The sequence below is a fragment of the Ptychodera flava genome, chromosome 19 (assembly GCF_041260155.1).
Source record: "Ptychodera flava strain L36383 chromosome 19, AS_Pfla_20210202, whole genome shotgun sequence".
Lineage (NCBI taxonomy): Eukaryota > Metazoa > Hemichordata > Enteropneusta > Ptychoderidae > Ptychodera > Ptychodera flava.
In genome coordinates, this window is record NC_091946.1 from 27,088,071 (window position 1) to 27,113,827 (window position 25,757).

The 25,757-nt window shown below is 36.9% G+C and overlaps 1 protein-coding gene across 1 annotated transcript in view; it reads left to right on the forward strand.

The window, feature by feature from the left end:
• Window positions 1–25,757, forward strand: part of LOC139119117 (dynein axonemal heavy chain 2-like) — a 78,657-nt gene that overhangs the window by 40,363 nt on the left and 12,537 nt on the right. The window contains 21 exon segments of the mRNA XM_070682760.1: window positions 129–403; window positions 839–969; window positions 5,782–5,937; window positions 6,611–6,778; window positions 8,978–9,278; window positions 9,844–9,976; window positions 11,252–11,341; window positions 12,813–12,952; window positions 13,608–13,818; window positions 14,279–14,395; window positions 14,709–14,850; window positions 16,339–16,625; window positions 17,415–17,579; window positions 18,030–18,155; window positions 18,493–18,641; window positions 18,919–19,136; window positions 19,652–19,934; window positions 20,405–20,749; window positions 21,327–21,453; window positions 21,878–21,963; window positions 25,453–25,553. Coding sequence (XP_070538861.1) covers window positions 129–403; window positions 839–969; window positions 5,782–5,937; window positions 6,611–6,778; window positions 8,978–9,278; window positions 9,844–9,976; window positions 11,252–11,341; window positions 12,813–12,952; window positions 13,608–13,818; window positions 14,279–14,395; window positions 14,709–14,850; window positions 16,339–16,625; window positions 17,415–17,579; window positions 18,030–18,155; window positions 18,493–18,641; window positions 18,919–19,136; window positions 19,652–19,934; window positions 20,405–20,749; window positions 21,327–21,453; window positions 21,878–21,963; window positions 25,453–25,553 — 3,751 coding nt within the window.

A 25,757-nucleotide genomic window follows, 5' to 3' on the forward strand; every position in this document is an offset into this window, starting at 1 on the left:
ACCCTGGGGGAGTTTAACACCCAACCATGTCATCTTCTGCTATCCAAAGAATCATAGACAGACAGACACCTATATGTACATATGAACAAAAGCAGCCATGAAACTGACAAAAAATTCTCAACTTTCAGGAATCCCAAATCAAGCGTATCTTTGGTACCATGATCAGCCAGAAACTGCAAGACTTTGAGGAAGATGTCAAGCCCATCGGCGACATCATGACACAGGCCACCATCGAAATGTACCAGAATGTGGTCCAGAAGTTCCTGCCCACGCCCGCCAAGATCCATTACCTCTTCAACATGAGGGATATCTCCAAGGTGTTCCAAGGCCTGCTACGGTCTCACAGAGATTACTACGACACCAAACACAGCATGACTAGGCTGTGGATACACGAATGTTTCAGGTTTGTGAACTGAAATACCTCTTTGACCACCGCGCTGCTGGTCAGTCCAACTACGTACAGGTTATGGTTGTACAAGTACATACAGGATTGCCCACTTCAGAGTGGCAAAGTGTCCATTCGCGCAAACAAAATCAGCTTATTCTATGTAAGGTTAAGTGTTTATAGTTCACCCTATTTTCCTGAGTAGAGTTCCAATCATATCATCAAAATCAACCGTGTTGTACCATGTTTCACACAAATACATACAAAGTCATTCCATAGTTATTTACACTGAGTGGGCCAAAAAAACTATGAGGAAATAAAATTTGATTTCTTGTTTGTATTCTTCTTGGAGTTATGACATCACTGAAGTAAACATTTAGCAGAAATTTGATTATAAACAATGTCATGTATCTTTCACTAACTTTAAAAACTTGTTTACTTTCATCTTTTCAGAGTATTCTCAGATCGTTTAGTTGGCTCTGATGACATCGATACATTCATTTCAATTCTGAGCGAGAAGCTTGGTTCTCTGTTTGATCAAACTTACCACAACATCTGTCCAAACAAACAACCACCCATATTTGGTGAGTATTTAATTTGCACACAGGATAATATGAAAATACCAGCAAAGCAGTACATTTTACCACTTCCCATGGCTTGTATTTACCACTCAGTAAAAGGATGTTGCTGAAATTGTTGTCTTTCTCATGTAGATTTCTGCACTGATTGTAAGTCTTAAAGAGGAAAGTCCCCTACAAAAGGGGGATTATGGTAAGACTATGCAGATGTGAAAAAGCCACGCTACGGGTAAGACGCACTCGATTTGCTCCGAGATTTCCAGAAATTCGACGGGTGAACGGCGTTAATTTCCGTTCAATCTCATACATGACACCTGTGAATGTATAGCGACTGCCTGTATGTCGAAAAAACGTTGAAAAACACTGTTATTTAATACAGAGAACGCATATTTTCACAAAGTGTGGGTCCAGAATGTCCATTTGACCTCTGTTCTAAATGTTAATGTATGCTGCCAATCATGATTACTCAAATTCAAATTGCGGCCTAGGCGATCTTGATCCCTGCCGAGCACAACAAACAAAGCGTACTGACTTATCACTAAAATCACCGTTATGTACGTACCTAAACACACGCATACACAACCACATACAACGTAAACGATACGACACATGTAATGAACACGCAAGAAACGGCATTTTCTTTTTGAGTGATTGGTGGTCTTGAAAAAAAACGTTTTGTATGTGTTCCTGTAAAAAGTTATGAACATTGAGAGTCTTCACACGTCGTTTTGAAGGCAATCACAATTTCATTTTTCCTTCAGGCATCGAAACTGAATCTTTTGGCTCACATTTTGAGGAAGTACCTTTAGCATTGTGACAAGTTTGGTCATGTTTTATCAGTTGATTCAATTCAGTTGAGCTGAGTGGAATTGAAATTTCAGTGTCGATTACATCGTTGCCACTATTGCGTTGTAGATCGATCATCCATGATCATCCATATCCATACTCGAGTACTCATCGACGACGACCACGGCCCTGCACAGCTGTCCTGGGGGACTCATCAGCGTCATTTACTTTCTTTACCAATGTATTTCAAAATATTGGCTGACCATTGTCACAGATTACTAGTAGTTTCCTTTTGTTGAAGATTCTGGCTTACATATCGGAACAGCAAGCAGCGTATGTATAGAATGCAAATATGCAGGCTCATCTATGGAACTACGGCAACTTTTCCACAACGTCTAAGTCACATGTCATTTGCATATTACGAACGGTCGTCGATGTTTCCGAGGTTACCTATCCGAGGTAACCGGATATGCAATCTGCGCTCACTATACTTCGGGTCATGCATACCAAACTCTAAACTGGGGGTCGTAACGTTTTAAATCATTTTACTCAAAATTTCTTCACCCTTTCCTCTGATTTGTTCGAAATGCCAAAATTACACGGAAAATAAGCTTACGAATGGGTGAAGATTTGTTTTTCAAATTCACAAGTTTTTTTTCCCGTTGCAAGCTGCGTGTAACCCGGCCGTGCGAAGTACCAGTGACCGGCTATTATCTACATCACTGCCAACCAAAAAAGCCATAAAGCTACAAACAGTAGAAGGTTCTAACTTACGATTGCTTACGATCACAATCTGCTACCGTCCTTAGAGACTATCATCTATTTGCTAGACTTTCCCCTTATTTTTTATATGTCTAGTTTGCGCGCTTGTACCGAACACGAGATGTTCAGGGCTAGATTTAAACTCAATACAGTGCCCGAGGAAATTCTCTCCTGAACTAAGTCAAGACCTTCGTTTTCTATCTTCCTTCCGAAACTCGTAATACTCTGTCCATTTCAACTACTGGCTTCAATCACAGCGCCTTCACATTCAAATCACCCGCTGCTGTTGTGAGAAAGTATCCGTTCCGTGTTGATGAAAGCCGGGGTTGAAACCAGGGGGTTGAAAACCGGGTCCCATTTGAAATCGCAACGGAATATGCACACATCTACATAGACGCAAAAAAGTTAGCAGAAATCAGAGATGTATTGAAAGCCATACACCGTTGCTGTTTATTGAGCAAATTGTATGATGGAAATTCGTCTCCGAACTCGGCGATACATGAGCGGCCATTCTGTTTCATAACTTCCTATACATGTATTTCTATTGCATACCACAGCGGTCATCGCATCGCTGTCTATCAAACCGCAAAACGACTGTGATTTGAATTCAGTAAATTTGATTGGATTCGAACTCACAACGTACGGCATACAGTCACCTTAGTAGCGAAGAAATCACAGTCAAGGAAGGTCTCAGGCTGTCGACCAGACCACAGCCCCTCGACCAGTAGGCCTACTCCACCCTAGTTATAATGTAGTCTCGAATTGTGTGAACCCTACACACTTCCGTAATATTCAGGCAGAGGTGATAATCGGTAGTTCCTGGTGTAAAAGATAGTTTATGTTTCTCTGATAAGCCAACGACTAAGCAAGTGTTTAACCATCCCGCCCAGTGTTTGCCATCAACCGATGTCACTACGACGTTGCCTATTGTGCGCCCACGGCGCTGGACTTTCCTCTTTAAGGCAGTATATACGCACCTCGGGGACAGACATTCGGACTCTCAAACTTTTACAATTCTCTTCTGATATACCACATGAATGTGGGGGTTCATTTTAAAGCTCTTGGTGAAAGAAAACTTTTCACTGGCTTAGTTTTTTGAAATGCGAAAATGTTTATTTTTCTTCATAGAGTTAACACAGGGATGGCGGCCATTTTGAATATCTAATATTGGTAAATCTTGGGTTATTTGTTTCTCTAGTACCAAAATTTGCATGGTGACCCCCTATTTTTATTCTTGATTTTGAAAGAGAATGATTGAAAGATCCCTTGAGGAAAGTTAGAGCAAAAGTTTAAGTCTTTCACTTTCGAGGTGCATATTACCTTAAGCTGCAAAAGGATTTTTTTATGATAGTACATTACAAGGGGTCACTATATCTTCACTGGTTTTAACATCATGCAATTTTTTTGGTGTGGGTTCGAGAGTGAAATCATTCTTCAACATTCATTTGTAAACACATCGCAATAAGATATCAACTTGAAGGTCAAACAGTTCATTTCCAGCTAATTTATTTCATATTCACATTCATATTGTGAAGCACTGTTAATAAGTGATTTTTAGCTCACATTTGGTTTTACCAATGTGAGTTTATCGTATAGGCTGAAGTTGATGGCGTCTGTATGTATGTGTGTATGTATGTATGTATGATGTATGTATGTACATGTATGTATGTATGTACGTACAGTATGTCCGTCAACATCAAAAACACGCAAACCGCTGCACGTTTCAGCTTGGTATTTGGTGTGTACATGGATGATGGGCTGTAGATGGGATTTTGTTCAAATGAAGTCTGCATTGCCAAAATTATGCAAATGAGCTTACAAAATGTGAAAATGGTTAAGAATTAATAACTCAAGAACCGCTTTTTGATTGCTTTGAAAATTTGTGTGCAAGTACCTTAGGTGAACCTTATACAGTTTTATGAATATTGTGCAGATATCCTTAATTTTGTATTTTTGCTGAATTTTTTTGTGATTTTTCTCATTTTCAGTAAAAATTCTTCTTCTCTGAAACCGCCAGCCCAATCGCTCTCAAATTTGGGTTGTCTCTTTGCAAGGGTGTTACTGTTCTAATTTGTTGAAATTATGACAAAATTGGGAAAATTACTATTTTTGTGTAATTTTGTCATTTTTGGTCAAAAAATCTTAGACAGTATTTCCTTTTTAAAACCACTGGACAGACAGCTTTCATATCTGGTACACAGACGTACAGAGATGACAATAGTTAGATATGTGGAAATTGTCCTGAAATATAAAAAATTGTATTTTTAAGACAATATTGTCATTTTTGGTCAAGAAAACTTTATCTCAAAATTACTTGTTTGATAGTTTTGTAATTTGGTATAAAGTCCCTTGTTTGATAGCTTTGTAGTTTGGTATAAAGTCCCGAAAGATGTTATTAGATAAATTTTCTGCTCAAAGTGTTGGGAAACCCCAAAATTTGTATATTATAGGTACTTTTCTCAGTTTGTGACCTTAAATGACCTACACCAACCCAGGATATGTTGTGAGACAATTTTGAAGGCTGTGAACATATTTTTGTCATATTTGGTACCAATTTGTAGGAAAATTTGATCCAGAAATCAAAGCTGAGGTGATTTTTTTCATTTTGGACCAATTTTTGCAACTTTTCTATGTAAGACATACAAGAACTGATGAGAAATTTGGATCCAGGATAATTCCAGATGTTGTAATCACCACCCACAGTGGAAGGCATTTCACTATCTGTAACTAACTTAAGTGCTGTTTACATTAGAATGATAACACTCATGGCATTAATTAAAATCTCCAAGGTTGTAAATGTACTTCCTGTCATTTGGTCTTATGTAATACCAAGGGGTGGAACATTTGATATTCAGGAGGAGGTAGGGTCTAGAAGATCGATGATGCAGCATTACTTTTTTACCAGATCCCTTGTGCATTTTTGCCCACTCCCACCTTTTCTTTTTTTATCAAGCCTTCTCTGTTTTTTGTTGTTGACATTTGCTTATGTATTTAGGATCTGCTTCTCCCATTGCTATAGAAGTTGATATGCATCTTCCTAAAGATGACCTCCAGTACCTAAGTTGGAGACCTTATTTGCTTTTGTCATTCTTGTTTTTCTGGTTTAAATATTTCTTGAATGGACCAATTCAAACTGAATGTGAGCACATAGTGTCCTTGACAGTATTTTATTGATTTGTGGGGTTTGCATGCACAAATTTTATGTGCATTCCAAAGTACAGAAACTCGGGAGAAGTGAGATGTATAAGGGTTGTGTTGTGTGTGTTTCAGGTAACTTCATGACTGTTGGAGAGGTACCCATCTATGAAGATTTGCAAGATTTCAAAGCCCTGAAGACGTTCATGGAGAACAGTCTTGAAGACTACAACAACACTCCTGGAGTCATTGCCATGGATCTTGTGCTCTTCAGAGACGCCATTGAGCATGGTAAGTGTGTGTCACAGTGATACACCATTGAACATGGTAAGTGTGTGTCACAGTGATACACCATTGAACATGGTAAGTGTGTGTCACAGTGATACACCATTGAGCATGGTAAGTGTGTGTCACAGTGAGACGCCATTGAACATGGTAAGTGTGTGTCACAGTGAAACGCCATTGAACATGGTAAACGTGTGTCACAGTGAGACGCCATTGAACATGGTAAGTGTGTGTCACAGTGATACACCATTGAGCATGGTAAGTGTGTGTCACAGTGATACACCATTGAACATGGTAAGTGTGTGTCACAGTGATACACCATTGAACATGGTGTGTATTACAGTAACTGCTCTAAATCTGGGTATATTGACAAAAAAAAGACACATTGGGGAATTTTGTTATCAATTTGTTGGCTGCAGGAAAAAAGCAGTAAACGCCTGTTTTGATGCCAATATCGATTATTTTGGCAAATCAATTGGTAAAAACATGATCAGTTTTGCTGAAAGAAAATATTGCATGTCAAATTCAATCAAAACAAGAAAATGTATTAGCTAATTTGACTATATGTGCGTATCCATTCTATATAACACAGGACTAGATCCTGAGTACTTCATCCCTTATATATATTCATGCACACTCACCCCTTACATTTTTAATTTGATTTGTCTCTCTATTAAAGTAACCCGCATTGTACGAGTTATTGGCCAGCCGCGTGGTAACATGTTGCTGATCGGTATTGGTGGCAGTGGTCGACAGAGCTTGACCAGACTGGCAGCGTCTATCTGTGAATACCACACATTCCAAATTGAAGTCACCAGACACTACAGAAAGACTGAATTCAGAGATGGTAAGGTTTCGTGTAACATCACGAAAGTTTCCCCTCAAAAAAAAGTCTAGAACTCTGGTCACCAAACTTCAGAGACAGAGACTTCAACATATGGGTGGATCTGTGTACTGCAAAAATCAATAGTAAATACAATATTCAGATGTTTTGTACATAAAATACAGAGGAAGAAAAAAGTTGAGCTGACTCAGATGTTTTTATTCATTGAAAACATCACAGGATATTTTGTTATAATAAACAGGTCAAATAATCAAAGATATGTATTGTGCTATAGCGTGCCAATTTCCTTATGACATACGTAACTTCATGACATACACATCCAAAGTAACTAATAGCCCCGTAGAGCTTTTTAGCTCCGCTGTCAGCGACGCGGAGCTTATCAAATAGGTTGATTTTCCGTCGTCGTCCGTCGTCGTCCGTCGTCCGTCGTCCGTCGTCGTCGTCGTCGTCGTCGTCGTCCGTCAACAATTGCCTTCTCCTCTGAAACCGCAAGTCCAATTGCTTTGAAATTTTATATGCTGTTCACTTGGGGTGACCTCACTTAAGTTTGTTCAAATCGTGGTGAAATTTGCATATTTGTATTTTTGGGGCATTTTTTGGTGTTTTTGGTAAAAAAATCTTCTTTTCTCAAACCGCTTGTCCGATTGCTTTGAAATTTAATATGCAGTTTACTTATGGTGACTTCAGTCAGATTTCTTCAAATCGTGGTGAAATTTGCATATTTTGTATTTTTAAGGCAATTTTTGTCATTTTTGGTAAAAAAATCTTTAAAAATCTTCTTCTTCAAAACTACCGGTCAGATAGCTTTGAAATTTGGTACATATGTCCCTAGGGATGATCTATTTAAGATTTGTTCAAATTGTGAAGAAATATGCAAATTTGCATTTTTAAGGCAATTTTGCCATTTTTGGTCAAAAAATGTATTTCTCAAAAAGTACTGGTCTGATAGTTTTGAAATTTGGTATACAGGTTTCTATAGATGCACTTAGTAATATATATTGAATTTCTGATGAAATCTGTAATTTTGTATTTTTGGGCAATTTTTGCCATTTTTGGTCAAAAATGTGTATTGCCAAAACTACTCATCTGATAGCTTTGAAATTTGGTATAGAGGTTCCTACACATGAACTAAATGATATGTATTGAAATTATGATGAAATCTGCAATTTTGTATTTTTGGGGCAATTTTTGCCATTTTTGGTCAAAAAATGTGTATTTCCAAAAGTACTCATCTGATAGCTTTGCAATTTAGTATACAGGTTCCTACAGATCACCTTAATGATATTTGTAGAAATTATGATGAAATCTGCGATTTTGTAATTTTGGGGCAATTTTGCTATTTTTGGTCAAAAAACGTGTTTCTCAAAAGTACTGGTCTGATAGCTTTGAAATTTGGTATACAGGTTCCTACAGATGAGCTAAGTAATATATATTTAATTTCTCCTAAAATCTGTAATTTTGTATTTTTGGGGCAATTTTTGCAATTTTAGGTCAAAAAATGTGTATTTCAACAACTGCTCATCTGATAGCTTTGAAATTTGGTATACAGGTTTCCATAGATGAACTACATGATATTTATTGAAATAATGATGAAATCTGCAATTTTGAATTTTGTGGCAATTTTTCCCATTTTTGGTCAAAATATGTGTTTCTCAAAAAGTACTGGTCTAACAGCTTTGAAATTTGGTATACAGGTTTCTATAGATGAACTCAATTTGATCTTTTGAAATTATGATGAAATCTGCAATTTTTATTTTGGGGGGCAATTGTTGCCATTTTTGGTCAGAAAATTTTATTCTCAAAACACTACTCATCAGATAGCTTTGGTTGACATGTTCCTAGGGATGATCCGATGTGATATATTCAAAGTATGATGAAATCTTCAATTGTGTATTTTTGCAGCTTATTTTAGCCACTTTTTTCTGGCCACTGCATTGAGCTATCAAAGATTTCCTCCTTCTTCATCAACATGTGTCAAAAATAGTTATTCTCTACATAAACACAGCGGAGCTATATCGGCCGCTAGGTCGCTTGTTTGTAAACAATATCTTTTCATGCACCAAGCTCTTGTTGAACTCTGTATTGTTTCTATATGTGATCACACTAAGTGTGCATAGCAAAGAGCTGATAAAAAACCCCCAGAGAACAGAGGTGGCTCGCACCGTTATTGTGACTTAATTTTTCCACCCTTTCGTTCCCCAGATCTGAAACGGCTGTACTTCCAAGCTGGAGTGGACAACAAACCAACCGTCTTTCTGTTCAATGACACACAAGTCGTGGAGGAGTCTTTCCTGGAAGACATCAACAACATCTTGAGCAGCGGTGAGGTACCCAACCTGTACAAGGCTGATGAGTTTGAGGAAGTGCGCACTGCCCTCGCAGAGGAGGCCAAGAAGGACAACATACAAGACACTCCAGAAGCCATGTTTGCATATCTGATCGACAGAGTCAGGAGTAATTTGCATATTGTGTTGTGCATGAGTCCTGTTGGAGATCCATTCAGGTATTGACCAAGCGCTTTGAAAATGCTGTGATTTTCAGTCATTTTGGGTATATCTCACAGTTGTAATGTACATCTGACCTGCCACCTTGAATGGCTTATGTCTTGTGCTAGGGGGTCAAACTACATGATATTGAAATGAATTGTGGGTAAAAAGTTGACTTCACACCACAGCAAACGTTTACGATAGTGATCTCATAGATACATGTACTTTCTATAAAATTGCTGTCACAGCAAAAGTTTTGTTTCCTTGCAAAACTAGCTGAACTCCTAGATCTTTTCATCTGTAAGGCTCTTCTGGCATTGAATTCCTGTATTGTCTAAAACTTTACTCTCGCTTCTGTAATCTTGTGTGTCATACTTGTAGATATCCAGCATATTGAAAACATGGTAGGCCACCTGAGACTTTGATGACCCATTTAGGTGGCAAAATCGTATTTCAGGTAGCACGAAATATGTATTTTAAAAATGAACACAAATATAGTTATATGAAAAATAATAAAAATTAAATAAAAATTAAAGTTGAACTTCTTGATTCATTGTTAAATGATGATACCTTTCTGTGTAGGAATCGCATACGTATGTACCCAGCCTTTGTCAACTGTACAACCATCGACTGGTTCAGTGAATGGCCACGCGATGCCCTGATTGAAGTTGGTGAGAGATATCTTGAAAACATGGACCTCGGAAGCCCTGAGGAGGTGAGAAACCTTTATCAGAAAATCAAATCCTGTACACTCATGTTGTGAATCAAACCCGTTGTTGATCTAGACCAGTGTCTATTTGGATTATTAAAACTATTACATGTTATGTGTTACATATGGGATCTATCATCATACCCTAGGACATACATATATTCCAAAAATACCGGCAATCTTTCACTTTTTTCCCATTGATTTCCTGCAGTCTTCATAACTAATCTTTCCCAGCCTATCCGTGAAAATCCTGTACACCAGCCAATCTTCCCTATTATCATGTCATTTTTTTACACTGTGCTTTCATTTTATGTTTCAAATGCCTTTGAAAGTTTTTGTCCGATGCGGTAAAACCATCGAGTCAAAGAAATTGATTCAAAACAGAATTTCTTCAGATATGCATGAGATATACCTCTGAGTATATTTTATCATATCTTAACAACTTCATGTTAATTTTTGGAAGTTTCAACCTAAAGATAAAATTCCTATGTTGTTATAAAAATTTTAATGTGAAAATTTGAATGTGAAAACATTGTATCATTCTTTTCCTAGTTCTTACATCATAGCAAGTTTTCTCAATAAATAAATATACAGTTGTTTACATTATTGAATATTCAGCTACTTACTGTAAAAAATGTGAAATACTTACAAAAAGACATTCTATTTTCAAGAATCCTAAAAATGCCATACTGAATTGTTGCAAATTTGACTTTGTCACTGACAGATGATGATTTTCTGTTTTCATAGAGCCGCATTTCTTGGTTAATATAGCGATTGGCTAGTTTCATAATGCGGACATGCTGAAGACTATGTACAGAGAAAGTGAAAATTTGACTTTTCCTGTCTTTTCACCATTCCTCTCATCATATAAAGAAACTCTGAATTACCATGAAATTGAAAATCTGTTCTGATTGTAACACAGCTTTCAGATGTGATCCTCTAGTTTATCTCAGACATGTTGAAGATTTGATCCTCACAGTAATATTAATTTTCTAGTATTTCAAAATTAAACCAATATAGCAGTTGAACATGTACTTTAAGTTACAGATTTCTAAAAAACTTCTATATAAAGTACAGTGGTTTAGCTGTTTGCTGGAAAGTAAACCCCGTGTGCATCCACTGAGCTGTCAACCATTTTAACTTATGTCTGTGGACTGCCTGATTTTATTTACACCATTCTCATTCCCTTTTCACCTTGTATGTGTATGTACATTTGTTTTTATCATACATAATATATAAATGTGTATAAACACCACCTGACCTGCCTCCCTACCCACTCAGATTGCGGAAAAAGATAGCAAAGAGAAAGACAAAACCATCAAAGATAACAAAGAGAGCACAGAGGAACAGCAGCAACAGTCTCCAGTTTGGGTACTGTAGTTGTAAATCTACACACTGTGTGTGTGTTGTTTGTTTGTGCATCCACTGCTGTGACAATTTGTCTGTCTTCAACTACACTCAAAAAAAAAGAATTTCACCGTAAATTTTAACTTTCAGTGATGTTGATGTTGCTTATGTGTGCATGTAATCTGACTACAAATATGCTTGAGATGTCAAAGTTACAATTTTACAAAAAAATAGACAATGTAATGAATAAACAAAAAAAGGATAAACTCTGTTTTTGTTCTGCTGTATAATGTCATGAATAACCGTGGTGTTGGGATCTTGCTGTAACTGCAGATGTACCGGCGATAATACCGTATATGTCATGGTGATCGGATTACAAACAGCTAACTCTTTGTGTTTCAGTTTGAATGTGGGTGCAATGCTAAGCATTCTGTGTCTAATATCTCATTTTTCATTTGCATTCCATGTTGAACTACTGTGCATTTTGCAGTGTGTTTTTACTAACTGTATTAACTGAGCGTGTGGGATCAGTTACTAACGTTCGTACATGGAACTGTCGGCCATATTGGATTCCAGCATTCTGTTCCTATATTCATGAATACGTTATCACAACTGTAATGGGCAAATAGAAATCCGCTGCTTCATTTCTTGGGAAATATGTACAGCATACTGTCGATAAATTTAATGCATCTTCATAAATTATCTTGAGCTTCAAAGTACTTAAAAAAGAATGCATGAAATACATAAGCTTGCTCCAAATGCTATTTCTATTCTACCAAAGGGTCTGGCAGTGTGAGAAAAACTTTTCTGAAAAAACAGCTTCTTTAACTGTAAAGTAAAATATGGAATATATAGGACTTGAAATCTGTTTTTATTCATAGACTCTTTGCATATTTTTTTAGCCCCTTTTGCATTTTTGTTTAGATGTAGTGACTTAATTTTAAATCTGCACGTATACCGTGGTCCAAATAATTTAAAAGTGTACAAACACAAACAAAGCACACACATAAACACATTGAAATAGAAGTAAAAAGTTCACCGCTAGAGGTAATTCTGTTGTTTTGATAATTATGGAATAACGGAGCACCGCTGTAGATTTCAGATCAAATAATAAAAATAAACAGTAAGATGCACCCATACTATTAATTATTATCTCACCAAAAAATACACGCAGAAAAGTTTTTGTTGCCTGCCTGGCCTGAGATATGATTCATTGGTATCAGGGATGAGTTTTCTTGGTTTAAAAAAAATTGAATATGCAACGATGCACGGTTTGTTCACCTACTAACAGCATGATTGCCATGCGGGGGAGAAACATGTAATTGCATGCTGGGTATCGAACGGTACAAAACTCAGAGTAAAATGAAATTTATATGAAAAGGATAAAAAGATTGACAGAAATGAATGCATGCACATACCCAAACGGAATGTAAACAAGTCAAGCATTTAGTTATTGGTGTTGATATTAATACATGGAATATTTGATTTTACACAGACCAAGGGAAATGTTGCCCAGATTTTCTGCACCATCCATCGATCCGTGGTCCAGAGCTCACAGCAGATGCTTCATGAACTGAAACGACACAACTACGTGACTCCCACCAACTACCTAGAATTGGTGTCTGGATACAAGCAGTGAGTACTGTCTCGTGATTAACCCTTTGAGTGCTGTAATTTTGCCAACCAAAATTTTAGTGTAACATTTTACCAATTTTCATGAATTTTTCTGTAATTTTTTTGTAATTTTGGACCAAAAGGACATCACATTTCATTAGCTACAGATTTTCATCAAAATTTTAGCAAAAATCTGTGACTGGGAATATTTTATAAAGGCAAGAAAAATTGACTATGGCGCTCAAAGGGTTAAGACTGCCTTTGCATTTTTGAAAATTACTGAAATTTTTGCAACTGGCCAAGGAGTATCTTTTGATTTGTACATATAGACCTTCAACCAATTTTTACATGTGAAGAGGTAAAAGGATTTGTGGACCGACATGTATTTTAAACAATATTTAAAGGAAAAAACATGTATGTCATGTATTTATAATATATTTAACCATGTTGTCTTAGCTGGGTATCCATAGTAATGCAGCTTTATTATAAGATCATACTACATGATAAATTTTACCGGATGTTGGTTCGCTGTTAGTACATGAGAACACCCAACTCGACTACACCATTTCACTTCATTTTCCTTATCAGAGATCCACTTTTGCAAATGATAGTGATGTACCAGCTTTGATTGTGAGGGAGCTAGGCACAACTCTTTTTTTTACTCTTTTCTCAATAGATTGCTGGCAGAGAAGAGGAAAGAGCTTGGCGATGCCGCCAACAAGCTGAAGAATGGTCTGCAGAAAATCGACGACACCCGCTCCAAGGTGGAAATCATGTCGGTGGAGCTGGAAGAAGCCAAGAAGAAAGTAGCCGAGTTCCAGAAGCAGTGTGAGGAATACCTGGTCGTCATCGTACAACAGAAACGAGAAGCTGATGAACAACAGAAGGTAGGTGCTGAAATACTTATATCGATCATTTCTCAATCATTTTGGATTGCCAATCCAAGATGAAATAATACATTGCCTTTTCTGATCGTAGTGTATAGTGATTAAGAAATTATCACGTCGGTTTGCACAGGTGATTTCTCTTGTTCTTCTGTCTTCCATTTGTAAATAAATTTGCACCTACAGTGACTTGATGGATTTTGATACACTCACTTGTATCCCTGATAACCATAGAAATGGTTGCACATTTCAGTCATTACTTCTGTCTCAGCTACACAGCAGTCTTCCCCTACATTTACAAATAGAATTGTTCGATCTGTATTAGGTGTCTTTCCCCCTCAAGTGGTTTGTTTGTAAGCATTAAACATTCAGTGATACGAAGATTAATACGAAGAGCAGTATACCGGTACTTACCATTGTGTATGGTACATTACTGATCTGTCTCCTCTGTTTGCTTGGATAGTCTGTTCAAGCTCGTAGTGAGAAGATTGCAGAGGAAGAGGAGAGATGTAAAGTAATGGCTGACGCTGCCAAGGAAGATCTGGCTGAAGCCATGCCAGCATTAGAGGAAGCTGTCAAGGTAATTCATCCACACAATATGCCTACAATTTTTACTCAGCTATTAACTAGACACTGTATACAGGCTTTTCTCTTATAGTACTTTTTAGGCTATTTACAGTTCAGATATAACCAACGTGTTGATCTTTGTTGTGATGCCTAATTCCCTGTTTTACGGTCTCCATCTTGAACTGTAATTTCATGATCTTGAAATCGCAATCGTATCTCTTGCATGTTCAGTTAATGAGAAAACATTTGAAACAATGCACACGAGCCATCTCGGCCGTCTAACTTTAACATCATTTCTCATGGTCATTGTGTGATTTGAATCACAGGCTCTGGAGGCTCTGAACAAGAAAGACGTTGGTGAAATCAAGTCCTATGCCAAGCCACCACCATTGGTAGAGAAAGTACTGGAAGCTGTGATGATACTGAGAGGAGGTGAACCCACATGGGCTGAAGCCAAACGACAGCTTGGTGAGTGTATACAGATTTCTTTACTTTGCTGATAGGCAGCTGCAAGTTTCAAACTTCAGTGCCACTGCACTCTGCAACTCAACTGCTCTGTAGCATACCGGTACTTACCTTCAATACTTTCATCATGAAATTTAGTACAGATCTCTACTCTGATCAATCAGAAAGTGCTGGCAAAGAAAGGTGCAAACAATGTATATCTCTTTCATCACCAGACTTTGGTACAGCGACATCACTGTCAATAGGATGAGTACATTCAGTTTCATTAAGAAGGTGCACATTCAAATAGATCATTTCTTCTAGTTCTACTCCATTGCAGCCTGGGGATATTTGCAGCAAGTGCAATTCGTTGTTTTATGATGCACTGTGCATCCACTTATTGAAATTCATCACATGTGTGAATCAGGGTAGTATGTGCCTGGAAAGTGAAAGACTCAAACTTTTGCTCAAACTTTCCTCATGGAAACTTTCAGCCATACTTTTTCCAAATCAAGAATATAAATCAGGGGTAACCGAGCAAGTTTTGAAATTAGAGAAAGAAATAGGCCAAACCCGGAATTCGAATCGACCATGGTACAAACAAAGCCATGTGCGCAAAAACGTACGTGTATTTCCATTCGCGTTAGTACACATGTGGGCTTGTTTGTACCGGCATCACGTGATTATTTGGGCATACTGAGTCGTGTAGAACGCATCGCGTCCTTTTTATTCTGGAGTAGAACCATTACCTAACATTTACCAATATTTGAAATTCAAAATGACTGCCATTCCTGTGTTAAATCTATAAAAGCAAATAAAATTTTTGATTTTCAAAAAACTACCACAGTGAAAATTTTTCTTACTCCTAGAGCTTTAAAATGAGGCCCATAAGTAGTTGATCTGAAAAGAATTGTAAAAGTTGGGGAGTGTGAATATCTGTCCCTGAGGCAAAATGAGGCCCATAAGTAGTTGATCAGAAAAGAATTGTAAAAGTTGGGGAGTGTGAATATCTGTCCCTGAGGCACATTGTGTATCTTAAGGTAGTGCACGCCTTAAAAGGGAATTTCCTCAAGAAACAAAACCATTCTCTTTCAACATCAAGGCCAAAAATTTGGGATCATCATGGAAAATTTGCTAGAGAAACAAAACACCTTACATTTGACCTTTACATTTCACATTTACATTTTAAAACACCTTACATTTCACAAAAATAAGCCCAGTGAAAACCTCATTTCGTCTGATTTACTAAGAGCTTCAGAATAAGCCCACACAAGAGATTGACCACAATAAATAGATTGGCAAAATGTGTCTTTCTTGATGTCTGTCCTTAATTTGCATTATAAAAGGTGAAAAAAAGCAAAAAGTATCAAATTGCTCTGTTTTGTTCATGACTGAATTAAAACATGTTCAAAATTAGCAGAAATAAGTGCAGTTTATCTATCAAAGGATTTCAAATGTTTGCGTAACTTCACCACTTATTTAAAAGATACACTTGTCAATACTCGTACACAGGTAATCCGAATTTCATCAAGGAGTTGATTGAATTTGACAAAGAAGGCATGACCGACCGTGTGCTGAGTAAGATCGGCAAGTACTGCGCCCAGCCTGATTTCCTGCCGGACATAGTGGGCCGTGTCTCCCTGGCTGCCAAGTCACTCTGCATGTGGGTCAGAGCCATGGAGGTGTACGGTAGGATCTACAGAGTTGTGGAACCCAAGAAGTTGAGGTTGAACAACGCTCTGGCCACACTGGCGGAAAAACAGGCTATCCTAGCAGATGCCAAAGCTAAACTGGAAGAGGTGAGGAAAAATACTTGTCATGGTTTTAGATATTGGCAATATATTGTTGTAAAAGTTAATAGAGTTTTTGACACTTCATTTCAGAGATCAAGCTTGATCAAGCTATGACCAAATATGTTGAAAAAGTTCACCCAAAATTTTTTTATTCAATCTATTATGAAATGGGCAAAAGCCCAATTACAGGATGAGGTACCCACTACTCATTACCCAGTGGAGCAATGAGGACTAAAGTGCCTTGTTCAAGGGTGCAACACCGTGCTAGAGCCTCGAGCTCACCATCCTCTGACAGTGAGTCCATTACGCTGGACGTGCTGGGTCCTGAACTCACCATCCTCCGATAGTGAGTCCAGTACCCTAACTATTGCCCTAGGGTGTCTCCATTGTTAGCCATGTATCAATAAATTTGGCCCATTCTTTTACAATTTTCAAATTGTAAACTTTTTTGCATGAACTACATGTATCATGTGTAATGTATACCTGTATAAAAGATTACTAACCATAGACTGTGAGCTGACATTCGAGACCATGATAAAATATCTCTTGTAAAGATAATAGCTACTATTTATTTTCACTAGATTTAGAATTGCTTTCTGTCAAAATCTTCTGAAGCAATCATTAGTTATGTACTCTTTAGTGTACATGTATTTTGCATAGTACCATACTTGATTGTTTCTCGAGATATTTGAATAAAAGTATCTATAGTTAAATTAAATGTTATGATAAATTGTAGTTAAGTTCAAATACTGTGATAGCATTGGATGACATCTGTGCGTGTCATGGCTCCCCTAGGTCACCAGAAAGATGGAGGAATTGAAGAAACAGTACGATGAGAAACTGGCTGAGAAGGAGGAGTTGAGGAAGAAAGCCGAGGAAATGGAGATCAAATTGGACCGTGCTGGTAAACTGGTGTCAGGATTGGCTGGTGAAAAGGAAAGATGGGAGATCAGTGTTGCTGTAAGTGTCACTGAATTATTTCCTCATTCTGTCAGAATTAGAAATTCTTTTAGAGGTATTTTTGGTTTCTCATATAAATGAAATCAGTTAACTGGATCATGTTATTGGTGTCTTCTTTGTAGCCCTAATACTGTACTGGTATTCTATGACATGATTATACTGGAAGATGTATTTAACTTGAGTGATTAGTACATGAAGATGAGATATGATGTGCATGTGTTATTGGACATATATTGGAAACTTTGCCATTATAAGGGCACCTATAACATCTGTTGCGTAAAATGGATTTTGCATTGTGCCATTATAATGCTTGAATTCTTTGCAGGATTGAGCATGGTGAAACAGCAAACTTGTGAAGTGCTAGAATTTTCAAATAAAGAAATAACAAAATTAGACCAATGAAATGTGCATCTAAATTTCAAAAGTTCATTTTTGATAATTTTATTGCAGGATTTAGAGGAGCAGATGAGTTTCCTTGTCGGTGATTGTCTGATTGGTGCTGCTTTCCTGTCATACATGGGACCATTCCTCTCAAACTACAGAGACCATATGGTGAAAAATATCTGGCTTGCTGAGGTAAATCCAAATTTTTGTGCATATTTATGTATTTACTAATTCATTATTTTCTTATTCTTTCACTCACGTTCCTTTCACCACTACTGGGCATTTTCCACTGTTTCCCAATACGAGCACAAAGGTGCAAAAATATGAAACACATCTTCATTCCTTTCCTTCTCTTTATGGGCACATGAAAGTCCAATAAATCTATAAGTCTAGCTTGCATCCATGGAATGTCCACCATTCTGTCAATACCAAGGTACATGTATGAAGTGTAAAATAAATAAAGTATGTAAGTTACATGTCACCCACCTTTGAATGATGGAAACATTCATGTAACTTACTTATTTTACAGGTTCGTAAACTTCATGTGCCATGCAACCCTGAGTTTTCCTTCTCCACCTTCCTGTCCAAACCGACAGTGGTGCGTGACTGGAACATCCAGGGTCTGCCGACGGACTCCTTCTCCACTGAAAACGGTGTCATCGTGACCAGAGGAAACAGGTATAATAGGGTTTTGTATTCCAACAACTTTGTTCAGCTGTTAGTAGTTGCTCTTTGAAAAAAGGAATGATTTAATGAGTGAAGAATTTTTCTGACAAAAATGTTCTTCAAAAAAAAGCAGTAAAATTTTATGGACAAAAAGTAAATGAATAGGTAGACAAACTGACAGCTAAGTGATTGTATTGATTAGCAGAAAAGTGACACCTGTTATAACTGGCTTTATAATTCATATAACTGGCTTTATAATTCATTCTACTCTTGTGTTATTTCATTACAGATGGCCACTGATGGTTGATCCGCAGGGCCAAGCCATCAAGTGGATTAAGAACATGGAGATGAAGAGAGGCTTGAAGATCATAGATTTACAGCAGCATGACTATCTACGCACACTGGAAGGTGCTATACAGTACGGCTTGCCAGTCTTGCTGCAGAATGTCCATGAAGAATTAGATCCATCACTGTCTCCAGTTCTGAACAAATCTATCATCAAACGAGGTATGCAGTTATTTGCCATGGAAGAATTGCCATAATTTTGTTGTTGACCATACCCACAAAATTATTCTGATCCGAAATCACCATATTCACAATACTGAATTTATACCTCCTGATAAGTTACAGTAAAACCTCTAATGAGTCACGTGAATTTAATTCTGCCGTTTTTGCTGATTGCTAAATTAAATTTGTGTGCAGATATTGAAATATCAATATTATCACAACTTACATTCGATCCTGGTAAAGATTACCGTTATGACAATATGTATGAGAGCATTTTTCTCATTGAATTAAGCGACTATGATTATGGTAGTTTTGAGAGATTTCAAAACAAAAAGGGTAAAATAAAATATGTACATTTCTCAGGAGCTTCCTGTATTAAGTGAAAAACATTTCGTAACAAGAAGTTCACACTATAGCCTTTCACAGAATTTTTTTTCAAAGTCTCAATGCTTTATTGCCAAGCCCTCCAAGATTGAGTTGATGCATAATATCCTTCTCACTTTGCCATGCTCTAGGTAACTCCTACATCATCAGGCTTGGAGACAAGGAGATAGACTACAGCGAAGACTTCAAATTCTACATCACAACCAAACTGAGCAACCCACACTACACTCCGGAGATCTCCACCAAGACAACCATCGTCAACTTTGCTGTCAAGGAACAAGGCTTGGAGGCCCAGTTGCTGGGTATTGTGGTCCGTAAAGAGCGACCTGAACTTGAGGAACAGAAAGACAGCCTGGTGATGAACATTGCTGCTGGCAAGAAGAAGATTGTTGAACTTGAGGATGAGATCTTGAGGTGAAGTCATGTGTTGGAGGTCATAGGTCATATGGAGGTCATAGGTCATAATGAATGTTACCCCACCCTGGGCAGAAATTTTCTTTACAACACAGTAGAATCGATTCCTCATGCTGTTCAAATTGAGCAAACTTTAGGATACATTTTGTGCCACGATAGAAATTGCGTTTCATTTGAAGAAGAGACCAAGTTAACATTTATTTTGATTGTCAAGTAATATAAGAAATTCAAACTGGAAGTTGCCTTTAAACTGTAACACACTTATTTTCGATATCGTAGATGCATTTTCCGATAATGTCAAATGTCAAATTCAACTTATAATGTACAATGTACAAAATGTATGAATCTACATGATATGTAACACTGTCTTCAAAGGTTGAATCATATTTTCAAGCAATTAATTCTTTCTTGTATTAATATTTAATGTGTCAATTCAACACTCCAAAACATCAAATTTTTTCATCCGACAGACTGTTGAATGAAGCGCAAGGTTCCCTGCTGGACGATGAACAACTTGTAAACACACTTCAGTCTTCCAAGAAGACATCAGAGGAAGTGACTGAACAGTTGGTAGTCAGTGAGCAGACGGAACAGAAGATTGATGCCGCCCGTGAAGGCTATCGTTCCTGCGCTCAACGTGCTTCCATTCTCTTCTTTGTGCTCAATGACATGGGTCGCATCGACCCCATGTACCAGTTCTCATTGGATGCATACATTGATCTGTTCAACATGTCCATTGACAAATCCCAGCGCAGTCCACAGCTGGAAACTCGTATCACAAATTTGAATGAGTACCACACGTTTGCAGTGTACAGGTGAGGACATAGTTTTGCAACCAGTACTTGGCCAGAACCAATTTACTGGTTTATTTGTATTAACATCGTAACAGCTGTCTGTAGAAAGTGGAATTATAATTATTCATCCATCGATCTATGTATCAATCTGCAGTATATTGCTGTACTATAAATAACCTCTTGTATTTATTCAAGGATATATAAATGCAAAGTATTATCAATCTCTAAGTACCCATAATTGGACACTTCAGGTCAAAAGTTTATGGATCTCTCAGCTCTGTACATCAGAGTATGAGATCATATCTTCTTATCAATTCTTAACTGGTTTAATACCAGTAACCCAATTGCAATACTAAATATACAAATAGTTACATTCTTTCCCTATCTCCAGACAAAAGTGTTAAATTTGACCAAATACAAGATTGTAAAAAACACTTTGAAGATTCGGTTTCATAGTCCTCATTTCATTTTAAACCATAAATTATACATCACAAAAATTCTCTGTTATGACAACATTGAACAGTTATACAACATACCATACTATTAAATTCCCTGATAATTTACCTGTGTTTATAATTGGCTTGATTTCCGATGATAGGTACACTTGCCGTGGATTGTTTGAGAAACACAAGTTACTCTTCTCCTTCCAAATGTGTGCTAAGATCTTAGAAGCTGCCGGCAAACTCAACATGGATGAGTACAACTTCTTCCTCAGGGGTGGAATTGTGAGTAACATTAGTAGACATAATTATGCCTGCTTCAATTTGCAAATGTACATGTTTAAGGTGGTACATGCCTTGAAATTGAAAGCTTTCCATTTCTGCTCAAACTTTCCTCAACAAAACTTTCAACCATTCTATTGAAAAAAGCAAGAATAAAAATCAGAAGTCATTGTGCGCAGTGCACAAGAGAAACAAATATTAACAACTATCAATATTTCAAATTCAAGATGGCTGCCGCCCTTGTGTTATCTCTATGGGAGAAAATAAAATTTTCAATTCTTAACAAAATTTTCGTACTCCAAGAGCTTTCAAATGAGCCACTAAAATCCGTAGACCAGAATAGTTTTGAACAAGTTTGAGTGTCTGAATATCTGTCCCCTGAGACACATTCTACCTTAACAAAAGACTTTGTTCAATTTGAAACAAGGTGCTGGATAAGGAAGAACAAATGGACAACCCATGTCCTGGTTGGTTGGTGGACAGTGCTTGGGACAACATCACCGAACTTGACAAGTAAGCATCCTTTATTTGTGTCTGTGAACTTGTCATTCAAAAACTGCATGATGTCTTCTTGCGTGTGTGTTGTTCAGCATGACACTATCCTGAATGTTTTTGAAATTTCCCAAGTTCGTTAAATACTCATTTGACCTGTCTGGCTCAAATATTAATATTCTAGGAATGCTGTCAAATTACTGGGGAAAAAATCAAAAGAAAATTATGAAAAAAATCCTATGGTCCATACTCCTTTCACCACAATCTCATCCCATTGTCTTCTGTAGCAAAGAAGACTTCTTGACCGGGAAATGGGCCGAAAGGGTTACAAAACACTGATCTAACCTTGTCATGTGGTAAATTGATTTCTACATCAAAAGTATATGGGTCTAATGTTCACTTCAATATCTTTCACCATTTGTTTTGTTTATGTAGTGTGATGACAGGTAAAGACAAACGGAAAGTCATCTTTTACATTTCATTTCAAAATATTACCAGAAATCACTTCTTTGACATTTGACTCTTCCTTTGAAGACCCCCTCAAACCTCATCAAATGAAGGTGTACAAGTTAGATCATTGATTGGTAAAAGTTTGTGTATTGTAAACAGACATGTGGATAGTAACTGTATGAAGCAAGTGTGAGATCTCGTAGAGTGACATTTTATGTGAAAAGTAATGCATTGAACTGTTTTTCAGTAATGCATCAAGCCCTTAGACATTTCTTAAAGTATTGGCCCCCTCTGAATCCCAAAGTTGAAGCAATCCTCTTACCCCTGAAACCATTCTGTTGTTCATTCCCATTGTTTTCAATTAATCATTTTGACTTTTAAACAGTTATACAGAAATGATTGTGATAAGTTGTAATTTTCCTAACATTTGTTCATTTGTTTTCAGCTGAGTTTACATACATCTCATCATGTTGCGTAAATTTAAAATATTGACGATTCCTCCCCCCCCTCCCCTCCCCCCATTTTCAGTGTTGCTGTTTTCCATAGGCTTGGTAATGATCACCACATAAATGCATGCATTATGGCAAGGGTTTTCACTTGTAATGTACACAATGTAATAAGGTGCTGTAAGAACACCATTTTGCAGTGCTTCCCTTTTTTGACATGATTGTAACTCATCATTCATAATTGTCTTCAAATTTTTTCTTTTTTTTCTGGTGTACCATTGTAGGCAGTAAGTATATACAACCACCACCAACCCGCTTTTTTCCTAATTTGCAAACAGCTTTCTTTCCTGCACTGTGCTCTTTTTTTCCTCTGCTACCGTTTTTCTGCTGTTTATTGCAATTCCTGTGTAGACCCTGTCTGTGTTAACATGGAAACAGATTTTATAGGAAACGTTAGCTCACTGCTTTATTTGGTCTGTGGCAAGGTACTGTACATCTTCCATCCTTTCATAGTATCGGTGTCCTTCCATCCCCCATGAGCTATCCATTTTGGAATAGCCCAGTGTATTTATATATGGTAAGTTGTTTCATTCTGCTTGGACATGGGGATGGAAGGAAATCCTAGCCAGACAGTTTTGCTACAGATTACTGAAAGCAAAATACAGATCAGAACTTTCGTTTTGTTGGCATAGTGTCACACATCAGACTTTGTCCACATAGTTTGTGTCCATAAACGTTTTTAATCACTACAATAGTCCAATAGTCAAATCATTCAAAAAAAACACATAAACAGTATTTCATAACTAGATATTTATGCAATTGCATACGGTATTTATAGTTGGTAAAATAAATTTACCTTTTCAATTATTTGTTCAAAAGTGTCATAAGAAAGAGACACATAATGCTTCCAAGACTAGGCTGAAGAAGTTGAGGAATTTTCCTAGATAATTATGGAGAAATCACAAATATGCACTAATAAAGTTTCTAGACTTGCCACAGAACCAAAAAGCAGTTTATGTTGATTTTAAGCATGCTAGTTTCACAGCATTTCAACTAACACAGATATTGATGTTGTTGTTTACTTTTTCTCCCACGTTTGAACACAATATAGTACAGACGTCACAATCTACGAATACTAACTTTTTTCTCTCTCCATGCCATGCAACATAGTCTAGTGTAGTTATTGTAGTCGTCAAGTTGGCACTTTCAGTAACAGCCTATTGATCTGATGAGTTTCCAAACTTACTTCATCAATTGAAAATAGAGTAGTACTTGAAAAGAGGAAAGAAACAAAATTTATCTGGCCAGCAATACTTAGTTAACCCTTCACCACTATGGTTTGGCCCAGTCTCATTGCTTTCTTTGGCAAAATTGGACCTCTACACAGGCAAATAGAGGTGGAAGGATTAAAATGATAAGATATTCCTTCAAGAATCTTTTGTTTGAGAAGAGACCCAAAACAAACAATGTGTTGATTTCGTGCACACACATAAACTGAAAGTTTTCACTGTGTTTCATGAAATCTAGTAGTGAATTGCTTACATACATCTTAAAGATATGGGAACACTGACATGCAGATTTGATAACAGAAAAAACAACGCATTTCTGAAACTTACCAACAATGGTTGGAAATTTCGTCATATTCAAAAAAGCATCAAATATGTAATATTACATGATCTGTCGCCGTCCCTGAGCAAATTAAATGCGGCATTCAATATATTTCTGTGTATTTACTCTAAGCATAGTTACAGCAAAATAGCATAATCATACTTTTGATTTAGATATATTTAGATTACAACTAATATATTATTTGCATTTAATTTTACAATTATGTGCAAGACAGTAGCAACTTTTGCCGTATAAGTAATAAATGTTATCAATTTATATTTGATGTACAACTAATATTTAGTGCGTATTATGTAGTAAATTAAGAATGTGCTTGCAATATACAGATTATAAAGATAAAAAATATGTTCAAAGACAAGGTGTGGATGTTATTTAATAATATGATGTACATGTGATACTGTATGTCATTGAGTATTGAATGTTGAACTTTAATCAAATGTCCTTCCTTCAAAAGTTATTTGTACAAGTTTGCACCAACAATGTCAATTATTATCATGTTACACCCTTGATAGTATGAAAAAGTTATCACAACTTACGAGTAATGTCATTTTCGGTTGCTACCTTGGAATATGGTGAAAACTAGATTTATGATATCAAAAATCTTGATCCATCCAGGCTGATAAAGACTTCACATAGTAATATCCAATGACTTTTTCACCACTTACTTGTTTTTGAGAGTGGTTTACACCGTGAAATCTCCACAACAACAGATTAAAATTTCAAATATTTGTGTGGTTACAACTTTTGATTTCGTTAAAACCATCCAGCTAGAAAGTGACATCACTACTTGTAAGTTTCTAGTATGATATCTTTTATTTCTTGACACAAGTTCTTCAGTAGTCACAGATTTTCTTATCACCCCTGAGACGTTTTACCATCTAAAAATATGTATACCCAGTTGATTTGAATTTTCAATAATAACTATTCTATCGTTTTTGTATCATTAATTTTCTCTGTTTTGTGTGTGGTATTTTCCATTTATCTTTAGACTGGCCAATTTCCACGGTTTAGCAGCCTCTTTTGAACAGTACCCACGTGACTGGAATATTTGGTATACCAGCGCTGAACCAGAGTCTGCACCGTTGCCAAGTAAGGACAGTTTTTCTGTCATGATGAAAAGACACAGGGAGAGAGTTTTTGAGGAAACCATCAGATAGACTAAGAGAAAGATGGTGTCAAATGTGAAGAAAGAAACAAAGGAAATTCCAAGTCCATATCTCCCTCAATTATTTCTCACACATTGATTACAGAAATGAAATACATTTTAAAAGCTCACTGTTTTGTATGAAATTT